The 26,283-nt window shown below is 39.4% G+C and overlaps 1 protein-coding gene across 1 annotated transcript in view; it reads left to right on the forward strand.

Annotated features, from left to right (window-relative positions):
• The window catches only part of RASA3 (RAS p21 protein activator 3), a 104,619-nt gene that overhangs the window by 65,542 nt on the left and 12,794 nt on the right, over positions 1-26,283 (forward strand). Inside the window, exons 5-19 of the mRNA XM_014944191.1 lie at positions 774-854; positions 3,638-3,710; positions 8,062-8,141; positions 12,142-12,246; positions 12,740-12,896; positions 13,736-13,884; positions 15,973-16,087; positions 16,971-17,045; positions 17,556-17,679; positions 18,837-18,943; positions 19,484-19,561; positions 20,499-20,576; positions 21,129-21,202; positions 24,917-25,023; positions 25,950-26,032. Coding sequence (XP_014799677.1) covers positions 774-854; positions 3,638-3,710; positions 8,062-8,141; positions 12,142-12,246; positions 12,740-12,896; positions 13,736-13,884; positions 15,973-16,087; positions 16,971-17,045; positions 17,556-17,679; positions 18,837-18,943; positions 19,484-19,561; positions 20,499-20,576; positions 21,129-21,202; positions 24,917-25,023; positions 25,950-26,032 — 1,486 coding nt within the window. The remainder of the gene's footprint in view (positions 1-773; positions 855-3,637; positions 3,711-8,061; positions 8,142-12,141; positions 12,247-12,739; positions 12,897-13,735; positions 13,885-15,972; positions 16,088-16,970; positions 17,046-17,555; positions 17,680-18,836; positions 18,944-19,483; positions 19,562-20,498; positions 20,577-21,128; positions 21,203-24,916; positions 25,024-25,949; positions 26,033-26,283) is intronic.

A 26,283-nucleotide genomic window follows, 5' to 3' on the forward strand; every position in this document is an offset into this window, starting at 1 on the left:
TCATTGGTTTTGGGGTTTTGTTGTGGGTTTTTTTTTTTTTTTTTTTTTCTTTTTTTTTTTTTTTTTTCCCAAAGAGATGTTGAAATGAGAGTGCGAAAGTGCAGATTTCTCACCATGGCTTGCAGCAAACCCCAATTTGTTCCATTTTGTCCCTCCAGTGTCTCTTTGACTTCTTCAGTGCAGAGCTGCTCAATGTTTCTTCAGTTTTGCTGTTTAAAAAGTTTTGTGGAAAAAGATGGCTGTTGTCATACTGTCTCCTGGTCTGTAGATAACTCGCTTTTACAAATAAGCCCATGTCAATTTTTGTCAAAAGCACCAAGGCCTTCATGAATGTGATTCTGAGAGATTACTTGACTGCTGCTGGAATCTGTGTTGAGTTTTTTAATCTTTTGTTACAGAAGTAAATTCTGGTTGGTTTTTTTTTTTTTTTGTGAATAAGCTGTCACAGAATTTTGAAGTGCTGACAGCTTCCATCTTGACAGCAGACTCTTATTTCATGAACCTTAAATTGTTGTACTTGCATAATAAGAATCCTTTGAGTTAAGCTTTCTCTGTAATTTAATGGTATTTCTGACCCCGTTAAAATGAGTATTTAAGACCAAAATGCGTTTTCAAGTTTAGGTATAAATTAAAGGCTTCTGCTTAGTGACATTTCAATTCCCTAGTGCACAGTATTATGAAAAGGGGACAGGATGAAAATGCATTGCTTTTATTTTCACTCTAGTCTCCTCCCATTTCATTGATTTGTTTATCTGCTTTTTCTTCTTTTCTAGAGTTTTAGAGTGCCAAGGGCTGCCCATTGTGAATGGGCAATGTGATCCCTACGCCACCGTTACCTTAGCAGGACCCTCCAGGCAAGTATTGCACATACAAGAGCTTCCATTTTATAAGGATGGTTTCTGTTTCCTCTGTCTATTAGAAGTTTGCATTCTCAGATGGACACACGGGAGTATTTAAACACCTCTACAATATGTTAAGTGTTGGTGTGTGCATGTATGAGCTACTGAATTGTACTAGAGTAAGTCATTTGAGGCTTGTTTCAGTTTTGATTTATGTAAAGGTCTGAATAATCCCTGAATAATTTGAATATCCTGGAGTGTGTAATTTGTCGTTAGACTTAATTTGTGCATCTTCTCACCTCACAGTTGGAGGCCAGTTTTTGAGCAAATTTATTGCCTAATTTTGGGCAGGGGCAGAAGAGAAAACTGAATACATCAACATCTTGCAGAGTATGCACGTTTGTATGTGAATATTTAGAGTCTTTTCACTTTCAAGGTGTGGCAAATTAATGTGTGTGTCGAAAGCCCTAGGTGCCTCAATCCTATTATTTGATATATGTGGACATAATAGCATGGATAAAATTTGGAATGAGCTTTTAGTAATGAGATTCTGCACAATACTCTTCAGTTCAAATTTAGGATTAAATTTTCCTGTTATATTTTAAGTATTTTCCATGCTATTGGGTGTCACTGCTTTGTTTCTGCTTATCTAGAGCCATCTTTTATGTCTGTGCCATGTTAGAAACAAAACAGCTCTGCTATGACCTCAAAGAGGTTCCATGGTAACATTCATAACATTTTACAATAATTTATTGAAAATCCTATAAATAAGATGCATCCTTGACAAATACCTACCTTGCATGCAGAGTAGTCTTTGAGACTGGTCTGTATTCTTCATCTTTGTCTAGGTGTGTTATGCCTTATCTCCATTAACGAGCTGTGTAATTGAGTTGCATGCTTTGATGTTTTAAGCCTATAACTTGTTTCATATGCTACTGGGTGACTATTACTGAAACTGTAAGGAATTTTTTTGTCTACCCTTGGTATCCCTGAATGTCCAAACCTAACCTTTGTCTGCTTCCCTCCGCCCCTCAGTCGGGATAATGTATGACAACTGATCACATTATTTCCTTTCCGAATAAGGAGCATCACTTCATCCTATTCCTATCTGGTTTTTTGGTGGGGGGAGAAGTCTTGCCTCCTATCTCCAGCAAGCAGCATGCAGCTTATTCCCATCCACTGCTTTGTAATTGCCCAATAATTGTGCTTGCTATAATCGCCTCCCGTTCTACATCCTGCTTCCCAGTCCCCTCCCAGATGGGTTTATCAGTAAAGAGGTTGATTGGCAAGTGTGACTGATGAGATGGGATAGGCAATCTGCCCTGCGTCCTGGAGGCGATTAGTCTCTTATCTCTCAGCTCTTCCTAGGAATAGTGGGATATTCTTAATCTGTACATCATTCTCCTCTCTGGATTTTTCAATGCCTCTCCCTTTAGAGTAGGAAAGCTGCTTTATTCTGCTGCATTTATGCAATGCCAATTTCAACAAATGTGCTGCTGTTTATTCTGTGATTTGGACTTTCAGACCCATCAGACTTCCTGACCAAAACTGTTTCTATGCTTATATTATATATGGAAAAATGTTGTATACTGGTGGACTGGTCCAATCAAGTCACACAGGAAGCCTGTACCAGCACTGGGAATTAGACCCAGCTTTGCTTGACCTCTGTAAAAGAATACGTGGAGTTGTCTGGTTAATATAAGCAGTTACAAGCTATCTAAGCAGATTTGCTGCATGAGAAATGGGGGATAGATTCTGGGTTGAAATGATTAGTAGGTCAGTTTTCCACATGGCCAATGCGCCTCTCCATCTGTGTCTATCTATGCCTTCTTATTACTGCAGAGCTGTAGGGGAAGATTGGTGAGACAGGACAACACAGAGCTTTTCACGTGTAGGTAATGAGAACAAATCAAGCGTAGGTTCCTAACATTTGGAAATCATCAAACAGCTGTTGGCTGGCCTGGGTGAAATGCACTGGCTGGCTCTAGCCCAATGCCAAGCAGTTAGATGTCTGGATTCTAGATGGCACTGCCCATAGAGGATGAACGGGCAGTGCTGGACTTTGTCAGGCCTGTTGCTCAGTGAGTGGTTTGAGGGAGGTCTGCCATGTCTTGCTCCTACAGAGCAGGAGAAATTCAGAGATTTCTGCTCAGCACTGCTCGTAAGAATTCAACAACACAATATTAACTAGGTGCTATTGGGGCTGCAGGGAAAAGGGCGGTATTATAGCAATAAAAATATTCTTACTGAGGAAATCATTCTGGGTTTTTTTGATTATTTAGCATCACTGAAAAAGCATTCATTGATTCCTCAGGCCAGGATTATAAAATATAAAAGACAAAAACAGCTATGTCAGTCTTCCTGTCTCCTGTGCTTTTAAGGTATGAGGAATTTTTGAGTCACATCAAGACTGAGACCGTCCCACTCCCCCAAATGTTGCTGCTCATACCCCCATTCTTGACAGTTGCTTTGTATTATATATACAATATAGTATATACTAGATATAAGATTCTGCTGGATCAAGTGAGTGACAGAATCAGGGTTAAAGGACTTCGGTTTAAGGGAAGATAACAAACTGTGACTACTGCTACTTCAGATAAATAGGCATGCAGTGAATCTCTGTCTTAAATGTATGCAAATGTATATGCCTTGCTGTGCTTGGAGCCACATGGCATTCCAGTTTTATCAAATAAATCAAGTGGATGACTATTTGTTCCTTGATGGCTCTGCTCTTGGATCACACTTCTGCTAATGTTGTTTCTTACCTTTTTTTTTCTTTTTTCCTTCCCTTAATTCAGATCGGAAGCCAAAAAGACTAAAGTTAAGAAGAAGACCAACAATCCCCATTTTGATGAAGTGTTTTATTTTGAGGTTGGTATTTCAAAGGAACGGGTGATAAGCTGAAATACTATACTGTAGATAGTTGGCACAGCATCCTGCTCCATGTTGTGCCAGCTGTCGTCTTTGAAGACTGTTTCAAAGTCTGGTGCAGGGGAAAGAAGTACCCAGGATCAGACCAGCCGTCTGCTGAGGGAGCAGTATATTGCTTCAGCTCACGTGCTTTGTAGGAAAAGCTTCAAGGTGGACGCTTCTGGACAGCAGGCTTTACACTCCATTGCGACTCAGGCCAGGAGAGTTTTGAAAAGGACAGTTAAAAATGGGATTTAAAAAGAAAAAAATGTTTTTCTTTATTTTTTCTTCGCCTGTGGTTTTATAGCTGCTCCACCCTGTCTTTCCCAGTCAGTGGGAGGAAGGTTATCTCCTAGGAACTCTGAAAACTGTAGAGGAAAAATACACTTAAACTGGATGTTCTGGCTGTACCGGTCTGCTGCGATACCAGTGCCTTTCCTCCCAAGTGGGTGAAACCTCAACAGCTTTATTTAATACAGAGCATTTTCAACAGGTCCAGTTAAGAAAAAATATAGCTTTTATGAAAGTGCTCATTTTGGTTCTTTCTGGCAAGAGTAGCTGTAATTGTGGTGTGTCCATACATACATGTGCATGTGCTTGTAATTTGGATACCTCCTGAAACCTTTTATTCTGTCTTCTAAAGTATGTGCATCTTTCACTTTTCTTCTTGACATCTCAGTCCCAGTCTATGCTTAGCTGTTCTATTCCAGTAGATACCTCAAGAACATACCTGGCATAATGAAGGTGATGAAAAGCCAGAGCAGTACAGTACAGTTGGCATATCATTGAAAAGCTGTTTCTGCCCATACAACTTGCATCATTCAGGTCACGTTTGCATGAGAGATTGTTGCTGGTGTAGGGATGGCACCTGGGGATGTGTCTTCTCGAGTCAGTTCAGGGGCACAGGCAGCCACATCAAGAAGGAGAGCTGGAGAAGAGGAGCCATGCAAGTGCTGTGGCACTGGGCAGATCTGAGGTGCGTGTATCATTCTTGGCAGTGCCAGTGAGGGGCTTGTTGCTGTCTTCCCCCTCCTTCTACAAACCACCATCTTTGCCTAGAAGCTGGCAGTTGTACTGACTAATCTAAAGTCAGTCATACCAGCAGAAACGTGCTCTTATTGATGGAATTTATTTGGATTTGAGCAACAGATATAGCAAGTTCTTTATTGACAGGAGCACTTTCTCAGTGCCCAAAGAGGTGGAAGCCCTGAGGGTTAGCCAGGATAGCTCTCTGAGGTAATCTTTTCTCTGTTAACCCAACCCATCTCTTCCTCGGATATAACTTTCCTGCAGGCTTAACTTTAGCTAGCAGCCAGCCTTTGTGCCTACTTGCCTGACTTGGTGAGACTCTGTGGAGGTGCTGCATGGGCACGGTTGGTGGGGGAGACATCCCCTGGTACCGAGCACTGAAATGGCGCTCAGGTGTCTGTGTGTTTACTCAGGGCTGCCCAGAATTTCACTCCATCACCTGCGGCCTTTGGCAGTGACACAAGAGTGATGCTGCGTGTAATAAACTAAAATGGGCTTCCTTATTCTTAAGATAGTTCTGGAGGCGTCTGTCAGCGAGAACTTTTTCATGAAATTCAGACAGTAAAGCACAGAACTTCACCTGTCTGATTCCTCAGCCATCTGTGAGCTGCAGAAACAGCCAACCTTTGGTATTTAAACACTTAACTTGGCAGGTGGTGCCACATTGGGAGAGGAAGGAGAGAAACAGCATCTTCCAGCTGAAGTTGTGGAGGGGGCTGGAGGCTTGCTTAGCTTGTCTTTATGCTGAGAGCTTGCGTGCAAGTATCAGCAGAAGCAAGACCTGAACTCAAGCCCATGCCCCAGTTGTTCTGCTAACTCAGAGCAAAATGTTTTTTGCGTGAGTAAGAGCAGAGCTGGGGAAATGTCTGAATCAGCCAGAACTCTGAAACATAAACATACCCTTAGTGCAGACACAGCCATCATAGATTTATGTCATTTTGAGAGTAGTTAGTACATATCAGGCTAAATGTCTCCAAGGAACAAAGTTCAGTAGAACTGCTGTGACTGGGAAATACATTCACTAATGAGACTTGGGCAGACCTGTGGCTGGTGCATGCTAATGGAGCGCTCTGATTCCTGTGGAGCTGCGCAGATTCATGCTGTTGACAGCGGTTTCACTTACTGCTTCCAAACAGCTTCATCAGCTTTCCTGCAGCCTGCTACCACACTGATTGGCCGTGCCTCCGAGGTAGAAGCTGATCTGTAAAAGGCCACGAATGGGTGCTTTCCTTTCTGCATCCAAAAGTGGCACAGATTTAATTTTTCTGAATGGCAAATAGCTTTATTATTGGCTTGGGAAATCTAAGGGCTTATTTAAGGGGTGCTTTGAGCGAAACTTGCACCTGATGGTTAGGAGCCATTTTCACCACCGCTCCAGCTGCAGCATGGTGGGAGGGCTCGGAGTTCTATATGCAACTACAGGAAAATGCCACTTTTACAGGAACTGAAGAAGGTAGTGCTGGGGACCTGTTTGCAAACCTGCATATGCTGGAAAAAAAAAGAAAAAAAAAGAGCAGCTGATAAATGGCTTGTCAGCTTTGCCTAAAAAAAGAGACCAGCACAGCAGAGTTATGCCTCTGTTTTTTCCAGCACAGCAGAGTTACACCCCCTTTTTTTTTTTTTTTTTTTTTTTGTAAAATGGTAAGTGGCAGCTAGCTCAGTGCTGTGGACTGGGAGTTGCCTCATCTCCAGTTCCATCCTTGGAATGGATGGACTTCATACAGGTGCCTTTTTAGGAATAGCACTCCTGAGCTGTGTTAATCTGCACACTAAGCAGTGGTACAGGTGAACAAGGAAACCTTGTACATGCAGACTTCAGCAAAACTTCTCAGAAAAGTGATTATTTAGAAGGGACGTGCCATAAGTTACACCTGTGCTGTAACTTTTTTTAACTCGTGTTACAGGTAATAAAAGACTTAAAACTTTGATTCTTTTATTAAAAATTGCACCATTAGCTTCACAGTGGTAGTTGAAAATGGCATGTGTGGTTATTTAGCACAGTTTGCACTGTGTATAGGTAAGAAAATTTGTGCTGAGCTGCTGAAGTTGTAGGCTGTATTTAAATTTTCCATGCTCTTGGGCTTATAGGTGCATTTAATTAAATTAGTGTAGAGGGTTTGATCTCCAGTGCTTCTAGGACCTTTTAGTTTTTATGTATCGCCTTGAAAATGGTGCTTGCCTCAGACATACACCCAAAAGGCTCTGTTGAGTGTCTTGTGCTGAGGATTCTTTTTTGGTTCCTCTCCACTTGCGCAGCTATATCTTTGCATCTCGTGTTTGTACCATCTCCATCTGATGTACAATCTAAAACCAAGAAGACAAGTTTACAATAAAAGCCAGTTTTTGTGAGTGGGAAGTATTAAGCCACAAGTGCATTTAAACCTACAATAAAGTTCAGCTTCTGTGTGCAACCAAGAGCTGAACCCACACATCATACACACTTGCATTTGATCAGTTCCTGCTGTGGTTTCAGCTGGGTGGGGTAGCCTTTTTCTCAAGTTTCTGACGCACACTACAAAAATACAACCATCAAAGTCTTTTTATAATCACGCTAGAAAACAAATTTTAAGAAATGTTTGTACAAACCTTTTTTTGCTAACGCTCTACACTTACAGCTATCTCCCCATTATTTTCTGCCTGAGCTTCGCTGTTTATCAGTCATGCAAATGTGGGTGGTGAACTGTGCCCCTGGATCTATATTCTGATATGCATAACACAGGCTAGCATCTCTTGGACAATTGATCAGCCTGGTATTGATTGTATAGGCATGATATATTGACTTTCAGGATATCAGGACAGGCAGAACTTCCCAATTTTAATTGGATACACTGTAAAATGTTTTTAAGGGTGGTTTTGTTTTGGTTTTATCTTCTTCAGAATGCCTCAGGCCATCTGTTGTACTGCTGTATTTAAACCCCAATTATTAATTGTCCCTTTATTTCCCTAGGTAGATTATAGAAGTGCTACTCCTTTCCATGATTTTTTTCTTTCAATCTAAACTCAATCTTTCTGTCAATCTAAATTCAAAGATGTACTGATGTTAAAGACATTCTTTCTCTGTAAATAAAGTATGAAGTATCTAGTTACTCTTGGATATGACTCTGTAACCACCACTTTTGTATAGCTGGGAATCTGTGTCAACATGCATGCATGAATGTTTTCAGAATCAGGACTGAAGTCACTCCTGATAGGCAAAGGCTGTGATCCTCCAGAGCTTTGTACAAGTAACATTGGAATGCTTTTGTATCAGATCAAGTTCTCAACGTTTTTTCCTTTTAATTAGGTTACAAGACCCAGTAGCTACAACAAGAAATCCCATTTTGATATTGAAGATGTTGATGAAGTTGACAAAATGGAGATTAGGTAATATATTTTATACTAATACAGTTGTGTCCCAAAGTTGTCTTCCATCTTTGCAGTAGACTCAGGTTTTTAAGTGTCAAGCATGGGTTTACTGTTGATAAATCAAGATGAGTCTTCCTCTCTGTATCTGTATGTTCATTTACCTCCACCATCCTGTAGATTGTGTCTGAATATGTGTGATGGTTCTGCCGCAGGAGAGATCCTTATTATTTTCCTTGGTATCCTACATACGCTGTGTGTGAACTAATGTGTGGCTGTAATTAAGCACAGCCTTTTATGTCTGGGCTCCCCTTCCCTCCCTTCCTCCCTCAGTTTCCCAAGAGAGCCCAGAAGCCTCTATGATGCTCTTAGTTAAAGGGTCTGTTTTCTTTTATCACTTAATTTTAGCAATCCATATAAGGTCCTTCTTCCCTGAAAGGAGACTCTTGAACTCAGAGTTTCTCTGGGGCAGAGGCAGTTTCTCTTCTCTTTTGCCTGCAAAACTTTAACCCCTTCTTGCAAGGCTGTGTATGATACATGTGAAATCCCATTGCGAAGGAAAGAAGCAACCTTAATTTCAAAAACAAAAGAACACCATTGCACTCCCTGCCACCCACTGTTCTGAAACCTTCTGGGGCCTGTTAACAGTGTCTGTGGGGAGAGGTGAATAGAAAAAGCGGAGAGGAAACAAAATAGGAGGTGCAAAACCTAAAGGTATCACATGCGTCATACCCTCACGTACATTGAAACTTGGAGACTTAGGCCATCTGGTGATGTGGATGCACTGTAGCTGAAAGCTGCTGTATCTGCATCGAGTGGTGAGAAAACTCCCTCTCCTTCATGCTAGGATTTGGAGGAAGAAAGGTTGAGGGAGAACAGTGACACTCCCTTCCTCCCCAGGTATTCCCACTAGAGAGATGGTGAGGGCTTATCTCCCAGAACATTCCCTAGTCCCTTCAGAAGCACAGTTGGCTGTAAGGAAAGGAGGAGGGGAGACCAGGAAAGGGGAACAATACTTAATCCCAGCAAGCAAGACGCATCTGTGTTCACCAGTGAATGGATGAGGGCCGTTCTAATTCGATGGTCAGCTGCTGATTAATGTAACCTGTTAGTGTAATATCACAGCATTGCAAGACCAGTAATGGATTTGTGTTTGCCATGGCTCTGTGAGACAGGAAAGGGAAACTTTATACGTGAGAGAGACAAGAGCTGTACTCTGTTCTCTGAGAACATCTGCATCAGGCAGTGCAAAGGTAGCGGGTTAAGGGCAAGTCACAGCTAATTCATAGGAGAAAGACCAAAGATCCAGGTTCAGTACCATGCTGCTTTGGTGGTGTCAATGTTGCAGCACAGCAGATGACCTAGACCTAGCACAAGACTGTATTTCTGCAAAGCTTTGCATGGTGTAGACAGGGAGGAGGTAACACTTCCCATATCCCATGGGAGGTATGTCATGGAACGGGCAACTGAAGAGTGTCTTGGATTCCCAGGCTAGTCTTTGTCACCATGATGTGCAGACTTGAAATGAAAGCTAGGATTCCCTGGTAGTTTTGTGACTCTGGAAGGGGGCCCTAGACATTGGTGGACAGTGGTTACTCATTGCTTAATATTCCAGTTGATTATTATTTTGTACCACTGGACTAAATGGAATGATACAGTCGTTTTACTTAGTATATCTTTTGGAAAAGTGACTTCTCTGCAATGATAATGTATGTGGAGCTGAGCTTCAGAAAGTCTTTCATTCCTTAAAACCAACATATCACAGTGTGGTAAAGTTGAATAGTTTGTGAGGAGTCTTACAAAATAGTTGGGGAAAGATTAATCACTTAAATAATAGACAAAAGCAGATAAAGTGTTAGTCGAGGTTGGGCAAACTCCTTGCTCAGAGGTTTTGTCCCCTGTAGGACAGAGTGTTTTTGTTTCTGTCTCAGGTTCCCCTTCCACCCCCGCTCACTTCCTCCAGTCTATTTAGTCAGAGTCAGATTGCCCCCATGCCCTCTGGACAGATCGTAGAATTTATGGGTTTGGGGGTTTGTTTTCTTTTTCTCTCCTGAGACAAATACCATTCCACAGGGTAAAGACAAGACTTAGTCTCTCATGGTTTCTCTCTAGAGCTATGAAAGTTTCTCTTTTTGAGTGGGTGTAGGAAGTTGCAGGCAGGGCATATCAACAGTTAGGGACCAGATGTTCTGGTGAAATTCATTGTTTCTCCTCCCCCTCTGTTGTTTCTTTCTTTCTGTGACTACAGTCTGACCAGTTTCAGAATAACACTTGGCATAATTTTGCCTTTTAAAAAGCTCAGAAAGCAGTAATCTTTTAGACTGTGGGGGCTGTATATTATGATTTTAAAAATGCTGCTTATGCTTTATACTCCAAGAGCACAAAACAATAATTTCAGAATTTGCACGCCTGCTTTGCTTCCTGTGTAATGTGAGATCTACTTTGAGTTGTTAGTTCCTCTCCTACAGATCCTTTGCACTGATTTTTTTTTTTTTCTGTAACTTAAGTTACTGTGGAGGAACACCTTTGGGCTGCGTATGTTTCAAAGTGTTACTGCTCATGGGCATCTTGAAAGAATTTGGATAAACTAGAAACTAGTAGCCTGTAAATACTTGGTAAATTGTAAGTTTGACAGTGTGTAAATAAATGTTTCAGAAGATTCCTCTCCTCCTGAACCTGCTTTTAGCCATCTGAATTAGTTAGCAAGATAGTAACCAACCAGATATGGAGAAACAGTAGAGGAGGTTGAATTCTCAAAGAAGTTCTTTTCCTTTTGGGGAATTCTTGCCCTGCAGAAATACTGTCAAAATATCAGAGTTTGAAGAACTTCACCCAGCAGGCATGCAATGTGAGCTGATGGTATGTCTCGTGTATGAAACTTGATGCATGAGACACTGTTGAGAGATACAAGGCTCAGGGGATTTATAAGTGGCATACTCTGCACTTGCATAGGGTAGGATAAACCTTTAGCAGGACTATCAACATCCGTTCCTTGACAAGCCTACTGTGACTTGCTTGAGACTAGAAAGGTTGTGTAAATATGTCCGTAATTGGTTGACTTTGCACCTTATCCATATTAAAGTTGGTCTTCTAAAAATCTGTTATTTAAAAACCTGTATTTTTTCCCATGTATCTTTTTTCCCCCCAAAGTTGAAGGCACATTCAGACTGTCACTTAGCTGGGAAATTCTCAGCTGAGCTTCTTTTATAATGAAAATGCCACTCAGAGGAAACCTTAAAATATGTATAGGAACAACTACCCTGGAGTTTGATACCCTTGCTTCAAGGTGAATATTGGCCAGGTTAGATACCAGTAATTCTACTTTGAATCTCACTGCAGATGTTTTACATACTAATGTTAAAGAGCGTGTGAAAAGGAAGGAAATACCATCTAGAGATACATACCAGAACTTCCCAAACATGAGGGACTGAGTGCCAAAAACTGTGTAGGCTTCAGTCGATACACAGATTATAGAGAGCGGTAGAACTGTCCTAAGGTTTTGAGTATCTGTACAGAACTCGTTTAGGTGCAAGAAATGTATAGGCTTGACACAGGAGTTCCCTAGGAGCTAGTTCCCAGGAGCTAGAACACTGGGAAGGGCTGCACAGAGAGTGTTCAGCCTAACTCTGTAAAGCTGCTGCTTAGCTGCTAGTAATCCCAAATTAGACTGGGACCGACACTATGAAATCCGTAAGTATCTTTGGGCTTTTTTCCCCTGGTGTCCATTTTACCTGTATTTTTCCATTATCTGGGATAGCCAGACAGCCTCCTGAATCTTTATCAATACGGATAGTGGAAATAGGACAGATGAGCAAAAGGTAGTTTAGATTATTTTTCTCACTGAAATCTAAGGTAAGGTTGTCTCTTTACTGTTTGGAACCTGTTGTTGTACAGTTTTAAGACTTTCTAGCTCATAGGCTTGAGGGGGAGGAAAAACCAAAATTGAAAGCAACATTGGGATTATTTGTTTTTACTTTTTTATTTATTATGAAACTTAGAAAGTTATTTGGTTTTATTACAGGGTCGATCTTTGGAATGCCAGTAACTTGAAGTTTGGAGACGAGTTTCTAGGAGAACTGAGACTCCCTTTGAAATTTCTCCGACAGTCTAGTTCTTACGAAGCATGGTATTTGACATTTTTCTTTTGGAGAATAAGTAGAAACATATGTCTGCTGTGAAGACTTAAGAGTAATTACTGCTATGTGATAAAGTTTAAATGGATTTAATTTGTATCTTTTTTGTAAGCAAGCCAAAGTAATCTTAGTAAATGTAAGAACAAGAAGTTTTGATAATGTGATATACAGAGATTTCAGTCTCCCTCTGTATTGCACGTGGGAGTTCTAATGGCTTTATGATATTATTTGCTGCAGTTCATCAGCACTGCCACAGTTTTAGTGTGTGGGTTTTTAATCATATCTACATAAACCTTCATGATCAGAACTTCCCACGTTTCGGTTGGTGCAAAATAGACTGGCAAACTCAATTAAAAAGTCTGATTCAGAAGTCTCAAGAATTTGAAACATATATAAGTATTGTGTACATTTTATATATGTTCATGTATAGCCTGCAATAATCTCATGTTTCAGCACAGATTTTCTGTCTTATTTTTTGCATATCAGGTATTTCCTGCAGCCCAGAGATAATGGTAACAAGTCATTGAAACCTGATGACCTCGGTTCCTTAAGGTTAAATGTGGTTTACACTGAGGACCATGTTTTTTCCTCAGACTATTACAGTCCACTTAGAGACCTCCTGCTAAAATCTGCAGATGTGGAGGTAATTTGCTTGCACTGTTTATTCTTCTCCTGCAGATCATCCTCACAGGGGGTCCCTCTGAATGTTTGTCACTATCTTGCTGGCATCATAGTTGTGTAATTACCGGAGTCTCCAGCTTCTTCCTTTTCAGACCAGTGGGCCTTGTTAAGTTCTGCATATCCCTGCTGCTTGTTTTCAGTCCTTGCAGAGATCTTTATCTGCATGCACTACAGTGGGTGAAGGCACACCCAGGAACACCAGTGGTTTTAGCAGCAGCATATTCTCCGTGGCTTTCTAATTTTACATGTGAAAATGCAAAGTAAACTTCAGTTTGATCAATTGGGTTTCCTTTACTGGGGAGGAACAGGTTTACTTGCATAATTTAAAACAAAAAAAAAATATCAAACCCAAACCAAGAGCTAATCCTGAAATGTCAGAGGATTGGACCATGTGTGCTGTTATATATACTTTTAGCAGTTGTAACAGTGTTTTTTTTTTTTTTTTTTAGTATAAGAACTGGGTTCTTGTGGCTTGAAATTGAGAAGGGTTAGAATTCTTCCTTTTCACTTGCTTCCCAGGCAACGGTGACATTCAGTGAAAAGACAGCTATTAAAAATGGGAGGGGGAAAAAGATACTGTACTGTAATAGTTTTTAAATTGCTGCCCTCTTGTGATCAGAACTTAGAGCCAACAAAAACTGCAATATAACGCCCACCCATGTTCTGTACAGCTGTGTTTGGGTAGCTGGTCATTGCAACTGTTGTGTGGGGTTCTGCATTAAGGTGCTAATGGGAAAAGAAAGAAAGGATCCTTCTTCTGGAAAGATCTCTCAAAAGTTATTATTTCTTTCCACTCTTCAGCCTGTTTCAGCATCAGCTGCACACATTTTGGGTGAAGTTTGCAGAGAAAAACAAGAAGCAGCCATACCTCTTGTCAGGCTTTTCTTACACTATGGCAGAATTGTGCCTTTCATAAGTGCCATTGCAAATGCTGAAGTGAAGAGAACTCAGTAAGTACCCAAAACCAAATTGCTATCAAATATATCTACTCTGCGTTGGCTAGTGTTAGGATCCTCTGCTCAGTTTCTAGAACTAGAACTTTGTAATTTCAAAAGAAACTGTTGGAGTTGTTCCCATGCCACTGAAAGGGGGGCTAGTGATAGTTGAGTCTCACAAGTTGAACGTACTTAACTAATCTTAAGAAATGTCACATTGGCTATTGAGTCCAGTTAAAGTCTTTGTTTCATCACTTCCATCTGAGTGGCAGGGTTCTTTATAAACACATTCACTGTTCTGAAGATCTGGTGAGTTTGATTTTAAGAAGAATTCCCATCATGTTTTTCAAAGTCTACTTGCAAGACTATTCAAAGGTCTGAGAGCAGGGATTTTCACTCTTCTCAGTCTTAAGTATATGTGATGATAGCTATGAAATCCTAAATTACTTTCAGCTGTTAATACAAAATCATTTCCGCTTTATAGTGTGCTAATAAATCATCTAGTGCTGAGTAGAAGTGTTCGTTGAATTTGTTCAAAACAAAAAGCAAGTTTTTTCCTAGTCATGAATATTTAAGGAAAGCTGTGTGTCTAATCTTTCCAATTAGAGGGCTGAGGAGCAAAGAAGAGATTGAATCTGGCAGTTGATAGCAGAAAACAAAATCCTTTTTTCTGGTCAGTTCTTGTAAGTCCCTTGTTTGACTTACCAGTGTGCTGACAGTTCAGTAGTGTAAGATCTAGTGTTCACACCAGGCAGGTCCTAAAGAACATTTGTTGCCACAAGCCTCGTGCTTATGCTCTTGACTGACAGTAGAAGAGACAACTGGGAGTCAAAGGGAATGACAGATACTGACTCTAAAGTAACAGTTTCCTCAGTACAAAATAAAGTCTTTGTGTGGGTTGGCTTTTCTCGGCGTGTCTGAGGAACAGAGTGTTTTCCTTCCTGTAGGTAGGTGTATTTTTTTCTGTGCTGCAGGTTGGCTGAAACAGCTTGGTTGCTGCAGTATGAGGAAATTTGCTGCTCCCTAGTCAGTCATGTTCCTGTGATAAAACAGCAAAGATGGTGTTTGTTTTCAGGGCTTTCTGGCATTTCTAACAGACAGTGAGCTTACTTTTTTTTATGAAACAAAATGATGAATCCAGCAAAGTAATTCATCCTGTTATTCACTGTTTGTAAATGGATACAACTGTAGTAAGCTATAAACAACAGAAAAGACATTGGTGTGTGTACAAGAACAAGCAAATAACTTCATATCCAAGTTTGATCTGCTGTCAGTAGGCACAGGTTTTTACTTTGTGAGTGTAGATGAGATCATTGATTATGTACCTATCTGCATAATGTAAATTGCTATACAAGGAACTGCAGGTACAAAATTAATATGAAATTACTTGCATTCCCTAAATGCAAGTAATACCAAAAAAAATTAGACATGATAGTGCAGCTAGCTAAAGCTTAACTAATTACAGTAGCCACGTGTCTAGTGCCAGAAGAATTTGGTGCAAGTGGCCTTTCAGAAAGATGTGAGAGTCTGCACAGCATCAGCTCTCCACACAGTTCTCAGGGCAGAATGGGGATCTGCACTGTTTTTAATAGTGTTATCACAGGACAGTGCTGTGAGTCACTTAGAAAAGATGGCTATGTCATTTTTTTATTGCCCTCCCAGCTTACAAGTACTCAATTTGTAGGAGAAGGTAGTAGGTCATGTGTATGTCCAGTGTTGTTGTGAGACTAAACTCACTGCCTCCTTCCCTTATTCCAATTAACACTGTTGATTAGCACATGAAAGGGGATGTGTTTTTCCCTGCTTATATTGTAAACCCCTTTGATTTGAGCCTGTGTGTTGCCATGTGTTTCGATGGTGCACTGAGCACCCCATCTAATACAAAGAAGAAAATCTGTAGCCCCTCTTGGACATATGGTGGCTACTGCTTTTCTCTTCTAACCTGGACGTGCGCTAAATGCTCTGTGACTCCATTTAATGGCAGGCTGGTGTCAAAGGGAGTTTTTGTTTGTGCATTCTGTCACCTTTCACCGCTTCTTTTATTTCCATGTATTAGCAGTTTATTACAGAGAGACTAAATTACAGAAAATTGTTCACTTCCAGAGATCCAAACACCATTTTCAGAGGAAACTCATTAACTTCCAAGTGCATTGATGAGACAATGAAACTGGCAGGGATGCATTATCTGCAAGTTACACTAAAGCCAATTATAGATGAGGTAAGAGCAGTTTAGACTGTTTATTTGATAAAATGTCACTGTAAAAGGCCTTCAGGGAGCAGATACTGTTTATTCCTTCCTATTTTAAGATGACTTTGTTGGAATAATTCTTCAGAGCCTGTTTCTATGTTAAAATCCTGTGTGTTAGGTTAGCCACAGCTGAGTCACCCAATTCAGAAACAGTTGTATTGTATTAAAGAAAAGGGAAAGTTTCCATTTATTTAACTAAATTACTCTGTTTTATAAAATCTAGCATTTATTGTTTCTGAGAAATGAATAAAGGAGTACCTTAAATGAATAAACAATATATACAGCAGAAAGCTTCTGGGAAACTCTAAGTAATACATTTCATCCAGTGGGTATAAAGGAATAACATTTCTCTTAGATAACTGTGTATGTGATGCATGTATTATAACAATGGTTTATTATCTATCCAGTCCAGAATGGCGGGTGTGGGTATTTTAGTGCAGTAATTGGGCAATACTTTCAGACCACAGACTTCCTTTACATGATTTGACAATTTCTTCAGCTGTTGTTCTAATGTTTCATCCAAAAATGTCAAGTTTTTAAAGAATATAGATACACTTTAAGTTGACTGTTTTGGCAAAATGGGACTTTTCTTGAACAGCTTTGCCTGAGAGAGTCTCACAACCAATTCTTCATTTCAGTTGAAGGAAAGGGTAGAACATATTAATGCTACTTTTTGGAAAGAAATAAACATTGCATGTAGTTTACCTTCGATGCTTTGTCAAAAGAAAAAAATATAATTTATAAAGTTGGCTTTTGCCTTTTACCCCCAAAAACTAACAGATTACACTTTTTACAAAACTCTTTCTTTTTGACGGTAAACTGATATATTAATTGTTCACTTTTTTCCCCCTAGATCTGCCAGGTCCATAAACCTTGTGAAATTGATCCCGTGAAATTAAAAGACGGTGAAAACCTGGAAAATAACAGGGTAAGCATTAGATTATGAAGATACAATCTCTGTTTATGCTGTCAAGCTTAACTGAGGTCCTCAGATGTTTGATGTTTCAATTAATTTTGTCATTCATTAGAATACTCTGGAAGCTTTCTTAACACCACAAACTGTTACAATTCTTTTACAATGGCTTTGCATTATGCTATAAATACAAAATCTGTGGAATGTAAATCACTTCTCCCCCCTGCCCATGAGGACAAGGATAACTTAGCCTGTGGCTCTACTGATGGTATAAAAAATGGTGCTGTGAAAAGGAATGATACGCCATACAGCTGTATCACTTGATGTTTGGTTTTGATAGGAATATTTTTACTCTTGTACTTGAATATTTGAGTTACCAGAGCATCATTGAGTGTGAGATTGGTTTGCAAGTCTGTAATGTTGAAAGTGAGGATCTTTATTGATGCCATTATGAATAAAGCCAGGAATAATACCACTTTCCACAGCAGAAAGTGATACTGTTTTTGTCATAATTGCATTTTTCAGGAAAATCTGAGGCAATACGTTGATCGCATTTTTACTGTAATTACAAAATCTGGTGTAAGCTGCCCTACAGTGATGTGTGATATTTTCTTTTCACTAAGAGAATCAGCTGCCAAACGTTTTCAAGGTGAGTTTCTATATATTTCACATTATTGGTAGCTTTTAAGTGCAGGTGTAGTCTGGCAGTCTGCATGTTCCATGATGGATTTAGTAATTGAACAACAGCTGTAGAAAATAACATTTGGAGTGTGTACTCGTGCTGGGTTTTCCTTGATTATTCATTCCAAAAAGAACACGGCTTTTAATGGTTGTATGAGTTTTCCTTAAACATCTTTCAAAGGAAAACAGCATTTTAAAAGAGCATTATGGTGGAATGTATTTATGGTTTTAATATTTTCAAAGTACGCTCAGTTTTCAAATGTTCAGGTTTATGTAATGGCTCATTCTGCAGACGCCATGCAGCTGAATTATTTTCTGCTCACACGTCAATCTGTAATAAAGGCCAATCTATAAATTATTTGAGTCATTGCAAGCTCATTGCCCTAGGAGGCCCATGTGCTGCAAAGGCTTTCTGGCTGTCAAGAGGGAATTCTTTCCGCTCCCTCCCTGTTGTTTTGGCTCTGTGAGAATGAGCAGGCAACATAAAACCAGAACTGAGCAAAAAACCCAACCTATGTATTTTCATGAATGGGAGCAGATTACAATAAGGACGTTGTAGAGAGTCATACAATTTTAGCTTTTAAACAGTCACTTCATAGTAAAGAAGCTCAGTCAGAAAGCTATTGATTGTGCTGTTGTGCTCTTTATTTTATGTAAAAATAAATAAATAAAGTGTATTTTCTGTAATTTCCAACCGGAATAAATACATTAGGAGTCTGTACAGCATTTGTGCTCAGGGCTATAACTAGGTAACTGAGAGTTGGCCTCTGTACTGAACGTTTTATGAACTATGTAAGTTATTCATCATACTTTAGTTGCGTAGATGGAATAGCAGATGTTTGCGTGAAATTCCCTGTGTGGTGGAAAAGTGAATGTTGTTCTCCTTGTAGCCTGTGTCGTGAACTCACTTCTTTTAAAAAGACTCTCATTGACATTTCTTTGGTTTATGCTGGATGATCTCTGGCTCCAAATCCTCCATCATCCGTTAATCCTGTATCTCGCAAATATATACATTTCCAGCACAGCTTTCTGAAGGCATTCTGATAATTTCAGAAGGTTTTTAAGGAAGGATTACTGAAATGTACTGAAATGCTGAGTAGAGGTCTTTTTTTTTTTTTTTTAAAGGTGACCTAGATGTGAGGTATACAGCTGTTAGCAGCTTTATTTTCCTGAGATTCTTTGCTCCTGCCATTCTTTCTCCAAACCTCTTTCAGCTTACACCACACCATCCAGTAAGTACTGTATCAGGTTTTTTCTAGCTATGTATATGATTCTATCGCCATAGTCTGTCTATCAAGATTCTTTCTCCAGTTCTTTTAATAGCCTTTAGGAGAAGTATCTTCGTTAGTTCAAAGATCTGAATTTTGGATATGAAGCATATGTTGGATGACTGTGTATGTGAAGAACTTGGGAGGTGTGGGAGGAACAGTGAAATTTAAGGACAAACAAGGTAGATGGTCTAAGCTGCTGTAGAAAAGACGGTTACTGCTTTATTTTTGCCACATTACATTAATGCTGGATTGATTGTCAGCAATGGGGTTTTTTATTGCACATGAATTGCCTCTGGTTCTCTGAAGAGCAATAGAGTAGCTGTGAAGCGTGATAGCTTAAGAGTCAAAAGCCTTTAAAAAAGCAACTGTAGTGTTTTATTGGATCTTTTCTAATTTTATGTTACTTTTCTGCAAGTGAAATAAGAAAGAAAAAATGTAGTTTGCCTTCCTCTTTTCGATATTTTAAATAGCTGGTCTATATAATATTGTGCTCTTTCCTAGGATCCTCAGACTTCTCGAACATTGACACTTATCTCTAAAACCATTCAAACGCTAGGCAGCCTATCAAAATCTAAATCTGTAAGTATGCCATTTTCATTTAAAGTCTTAATTCAGGAAAGTGATATTTTTTTTTTTTTAATCTTTTATCACTCATTGTAATTAAGCCTTTAAAATGCTTGAGTTGCAGTAGGCTTATGCAAAACTGGTTATGATTGCTTTGATTATAAGCCTCTCATGATCACAGGAAAACTAAATCTGTCTTAATCTGAACTAGATTTCAGTAAAGCAAAATTGTGTGACCAGGCTACAAGTCTGTTCCAGGGCTTTTCATTCCCTCCTTCTGGAAGTAAGATAGGGGTCAGGAAAACCCGTTCTCTACTTGCCTCCAGTATATGACAGCAGCTCTACAGGGCTTTTCAGATTGTTTCAGCATTTTAAAGCTCAACTGAGAAGACTCGCCCAGTAAGGGCTATACTTGCCTTTTCATGCTAGTTCAGTGTTCTGCCAGTCAGTGATGAGATGACATCTAAATGCCCATGCTCTTCATGTTTGATTGAAATAAAACTTGCATACCTAAGGCACCACACTGCTGCATCTGGTGATAATTTGGGGTCGCTGGTGGTTTAGTTAGGATTCACACAGGCAACTCTAGATGAATCTGTACCTCAATTATGAATCCTTTGAGACAATAGAATCCTTCTCTCACACTTCTTGGCAGCTTCTTTTCAGACCAACATTAAAAGCCAAAGCAGAAGTTTGAAGCTTTTGAAGAATGCATTATTAAGTGTAGTAAAAGAACATTTGAAGTGCATTCTGCTACCTTTTTGAAATAAAAATTTAGTACTACTAAATGCGTGCTGTACAACAGGAAAGTAGTGCTTTGCTTGTTTTACCTCTGCCCAGAAAAAAAAATCCCTCGTCTGCGGTTGCTTGCCTCATGGTCTACTGCTGTTAACAATAATATTTTCTGTATAGACTGTATTATGATATGCATGGTTTTGGCTTTGTATTTCAGGCCAATTTCAAGGAATCCTACATGGCCACTTTTTATGACTATTTTAATGAGCAGAAATATGCAGATGCAGTAAAAAATGTAAGTAATCCCTGTGGATGTTCTGAAAATCCTGCTGTGTTGTTGAAGCTGATGCGTGGAGTCTTAGAATATAATACATACTGTTTATAAACCAGGAAGCACGTGCTGGAAAAATCAGACTCCTGATAACTGTAATATTCAAGAAACTTTTATCAAATTATGTGCATGTCCGCAGTAGAATCTGTGGATTACTTAATAATTAGGTTGGATTAACAAGCTGCTGCTTAGAGCTTGAGACATACACTCGCTTTATAGAATGCTGCAGATCTGTGATGGAAATTGCTTAGTTTAAAAGGAAGTGAAAGATGCGTATAACAGAGGAGAAGCACAAGAAGTGGTGGTCATCTGCAGGTTTTTTGCTTAAGAGCATTTGTGCTATTTTTAGTTTACAACCCAGGAAACCTTCCAAATTCCTCAAGCTTCTGTCATTACTTTCTGTTTAACTACTTTTACAATATTTTCTTGTAGCTCCGTGCTGTACAAATATTAAAGATTTTAATTTGAGTAGTGCGGTACTGCCATTTTTATCTATGATTTGTGTTCACTTTTTAGTTTCTAGATTTAATTTCATCTTCAGGAAGGAGAGATCACAAGAGTATAGAGCAACCTATATTGCTTAAAGAAGGGTAAGCATGCATGTGCAACAAAACCTTCTACTTGTGTGCTTGCTACCATTTTAAGACAGCTGCCTTTTTTTCTGCCACCCCTATTCCATCCATGTGTTGAGAGAAGAATGTAGAAAGATTCTTGAGTTGCTATTTCAACTTTCTGTGGCTGCTATAGCTGATTTTAACATCTTTTCATTTGATTTAAACATCTTAATTTAAGTATGTTTTGAAATAAGTGGAGGAAAAAAGAAGCCCATAGAACTTAATTAGAACATCTAAGGCAAAATAAACCAGCATTGTGTAAAATGAAGTTGATTTTTTTTTTTTTTCTGAACTCCAGTGAACAAAAGCTGTAAAATTCCACTGTGAAGGCAGATACTCAGTATCTTAGTGCGGGCAAAGCCTGCAAATAGAATTTGCTTTTGCTGCCCTGTAAGATCCATATGCTAATCATTATCATGGCCATTTCAAGGAAAATTTGTGATGCACTTGGAACAGTTTCTACTTTTAGTACCTTTCCTTTTTTTAGAAGCATGTTCCATATGCTGTATTAGTTTTAGATACTAATTGTTGACTTTTTTAGTGTTACAAAACAGAGTTGTTAAGATGATCTAAGTGCACTGTGGAAACAACTTCTTTGGACTACAAGGAAGAAAGTAAAAAAACCAAATTCTTCCTGTCAGAGCTCAGTAAGCTGAACTGCTGCTTGAAAGTAAGCTTTCATGGTAGCTCTAAGTCATGCAAAAATTAGGTTTTCAGTAAAAATATGACTACCGCTTCCAGTTAACCTCTGCAGTACACTTCACTTCTCTGATGAGCTTCTGTCCCTAGAAGCAAGTTTGTCTATTTTAATTTTGTACATTTATCATTCCTTTGGTTTTGAAAATAAATGTATAGTTTGTAACATTTTTCCTCTAACTCTAAACATCTTTTCTGCCTCTGTCTTTCTTTTGCTCTTGTCTGATTTTTTTCTGTCTTTTCTTGCTCGGCCTGTGGCTGCTGTTGTAAGGACTCTTAAACTAACAGTAAAGAAAGTTGATGGTAATAGTTCATGCAGGTAAGATGGTAGGAGCAGTTGGTGCTTTGCTGTAGCTACCGGCTGACAGCTTGTACTTCCTTCGCAGCAATAGACTTGTCTGACTTAACTCTGGGGAGGAAGCACTCTGTTTAACCATCCTGAAATGCCTGTGTAAACCCAGCAGAGAGCGTTTTTGTTAGCTATTTCTTGATGTTGACCGAGTATTTTTTCTTTTCTTTTTTTCATCCTTGAAACAAAAACCTGCTGTAAACAGAGCAAAAAAAGGGCTTTTATCTGTAGGCAGAGGCTTCAAGAAGCACTGAGATTTCCTTAATATTCAGTGTATAGATCCCAGTGAACTCACTGGAAGTGATAAAAACGTGGCCATACGTTTTCTAAGAACTTTTTAAGTAGCATTCACATCAGTTGTTCTCAAAATTAAGGAGCGGCCTTCAGCTGTTTTTCCTGACATTTTGCTTTATTTGACATGTTATATCATGGGGAGTAGGTGGGAATTTTCACAGCCTTTGATTTGATTCTTCTCCAGATTGATTGGCTGGTTAGTGGGGTTTCTGTTTGCCTTTGCAATGTTTTTATTTGCTTTTTTTTAATCTTAATCTATCTTTGCTTCTGTTAAGAGTACCTAGGTGGAAAGCTATAGCATATGTACTTTTGAATGAACGTACAGTACCAAAGATTAGTGACTGGCACTTGCGCTTGCTGTCACTGATCACACCATCGCTGCTTAACAGCTGACTGCATGGTTCTTTCCAAAAGGAAGAGAATTAAAAGGAGAACTAGTCCTGCTGTTGTTGTAGCTGAAAGAGGCCTGCTGATGCTTCCAAGCAAGGCCAAGGCAGATCCAAAGTTAGGTGTGCCATCAATGCAAGAAGAAACAGTGTCTCCATTCACACAGCACTGACATGGGTTTCATCTTAGACTTTTTTTCTCTTTGTGCTTCTGACTATTTGCTTCGACTTCTCACACATTCTGCAAATGTTAGAAACAAAGAAATACTTGAATTTTGCCTTATAAATTACGTGGCTTTGAATGCTTGTCACCTACCCATGGGAAATAAAAGCACCTTCTTCTCTTGGCTATGTCAGCTATGAAGAATATAATTAGAAATGTGTTTTTAGCTCTGCAGTATAGAGTTTGCATTTTTCAAAGAGGGAGGCTCTGAAGGAGTTTGTAGTTTTAAGTCAACTTTTAACTGTTGTCATGAGAAGGAAGAGAAGCTTGAAGAGCATATTGTCCAGCCCAAGGATATTTGTTCTTACCTTGAAATATGAAGATTACCACGAGTGGGCCTGGTGATGACCTGAATCGTATGGTTTTATGAAATGTTTCTCAAGTGATCCAAGAATAAGGACTGAGACAGTACTCATCTGACCATTTTAAGAATGGGAGAGGTGTGAAACTACAACTGGTTTAAAAAAAATTTGATTGCCACATACAGGCCTTGTCAGCTTATGTCCACACAACTTGGAATGGGTGGCAGGCACCAGCCCAGCTGGCTTCAAAACAGTTAAAGTCTGCAGAAACTTGGGTTTCTGTTTGAGCTTTAAACAGACCTGTGGTTTGGTTGGATGCAATGTAGTTATATCTGATTAAAATATCAGAAGAATGAAACACTGTTAGCTGTTCTAAGCGTTTTAGCTTTGCTATTGAAAATCTTCAGCCAAATCATTTGCTGTTCTCTCTGTGTGCTCTTTGTGCTGTATAGTGCCTTCCTACTTGATAAAAAGTACTCTGTAGTAAGTAGTTTTTACTGGCTCCATTATACAATGCTGTATTTGGCACAATAGTTAATGTAACGTATAGAGTAGCTGCTATCAACTCTCTACTGCATATGCATACACATTTTTTTTCCACCAAAGTTGATGCTGAGCAGTGTGAAGTCACTAGACTTCCCAAAGTCACCTTGAAGCTTTTGGATTGATTTAGTGGTTAGGAAGGTGCTGGATGCATCACAGTTTTCTTGTAAGCCTATTCAAGTTTGAAATTAATTAAAGCTGACAACTCACTAAATGGACACCCATTCTCTGCCCGAAAGGGGTTCTAGCTTTCAGCTCTCAAATTGCTTTGTGTGTTACTGAAAATGCATTTCCGACTGCAGCATCAATGTGCAATTGCAAGTGGAGCTGTAGAACATCCTGATTTTGTTTCTAGAGCTTGAGAGTAACTAAAGCATTACACCTGCCTTTTAATTATTAAACATACTCTAAACCTTTTGCATGTTCTCACAGCTTTAAAAGAAATAATAAAAAAAGCTTGTAGAGTTAACAGGTCCAGCTTAGCAGAGCAGTACTAACCATGTTCTGCCCTTTTACTGCTGTAGTAGGAAACCATGTAGCTGGATTTGTAACTGAGGAAAGGGCACAAGCTGCAGTTCAGCTAACTAACCAGAGCCCCTATGTAGACTACAAGTCAAGCTACGTGTCTTGCCCCTTATCTAGATCTGGAAAAAGCACAGGCCTAACCAACAGATTCACTAAACCTATCCAAATGTGACTTTCCTTTCCTTGTCAAGACATGGCCTCAATAATTAGGAAACACTGTGTGTCCCCTGCTAAAGCTTTGCAAGTGCCATCATGTATATGTATATATGTATAAATCTATATACATAAATACATATTTTATGTATGCATATATTCATATGCATGTATATGTAAGATCTGACGTATTGTAACAACTGTTGTCCTGTTTACTAGGTTCATGATCAAGAGAGCACAAGGAAGAAAACGATTTGGTATGAAAAACTTTAAGAAGAGATGGTTTCGCCTGACAAACCATGAATTTACCTATCAGAAAAGCAAAGGTAACAAAGGTTTGCCAGTCTGTTTTTCATACATTAGAACAAAGGTTAAAGAGAAGGGTTGTGTAAGAACAGAAGACTGAGATCAACGTCTGTAACTGTAGAAGGCACAGTGCAGGCAAGTCTGTTGGCCTGTATGTTCTTGCCCTTTTTTTTAGTATGTCTGTACTGACTATTGGAGAAGCTTCTTGGATAGCACGATACCCTATAAATTAGCAGAATATTTGATAATATTTGTCTAGTGTCAGTGATCAACATCCTCTGTAGGTTTCAGTTACGTAGTAGACAAGGAAACAAAACTTAGGATACAGATACCTTACGCTGGGACTTGGGTTTGTACTGAGCATTCTCAGGTGCATCTTGGCTTGTTCTCATGAATTCTGTAGCATTGGCACAACTGGCTGCAGTAGGTAGAGATTTGCCTGCAAGTTTTGAACTTGCAAAAATGTGTTCACTTAATGTTGCCTAATATCAAGGATTTTGCTTTTCACAAATTGTTCCTGTCTGTTCAGTAGTACACAACAAACACCACTTCCTTCCATCATATAAATCCACAGGGAGTAAGAAAGATAAGGAAGCATGCTCAGGTCATGCTAGCCTTCATTTCACACTCAGCTTTGAGATCATATGTCGCCACCGTCACCCTAGTTCAGTTGATCTGACAGGAATGATTTCTTTCATTGTCACCTTCTCAGGAAATATACTGCATCCTGCTTCAGTAGTCAATTTCTAAGAGGTTTGCTAGCATAACAGAAATGAATTTAAGACTTAAGCACCATGCTAGTAAATCCCTGCTGAGTGAAAGATTTTTTTTTCATGTGTAGTCAAAATGATCTTCAAAGGAAGGGACTCAGCCCTTAGAAAAAGGGCAGAGGGTGAAATTGAGTTGTGAATAAGTTGCTCAGTATCTCTGTGCATGTGTTCTGCAGGCGATCACCCTCTGTGTAGCATTCCAATTGAAAACATTCTGGCAGTGGAAAGACTGGAGGAGGAATCCTTTAAAATGAAAAATGTAAGTAGGTCATCTTCATTAATTTGCTTGTTAGGCTGGTCTAGATCCACCAGCCTAATCGCCTTTTTCCCTTTTGTAACCTGGATTGGGTTTCTATTGAAAGATGTACAGCCACAGCTGCTTGTTCTGTATATAGTAGCAGGAGTTTCCAAAAGTACAGCCCATTCAGATTCTTAACAGCCCAGTCAGCAGTCCTTGGGTTTCGTGATCTGCAGCACACTAAGTACTGACCACTGATGATCAGCTGTTTG

The sequence above is a fragment of the Calidris pugnax genome, unplaced genomic scaffold, assembly GCF_001431845.1.
Source record: "Calidris pugnax isolate Ruff unplaced genomic scaffold, ASM143184v1 scaffold69, whole genome shotgun sequence".
Lineage (NCBI taxonomy): Eukaryota > Metazoa > Chordata > Aves > Charadriiformes > Scolopacidae > Calidris > Calidris pugnax.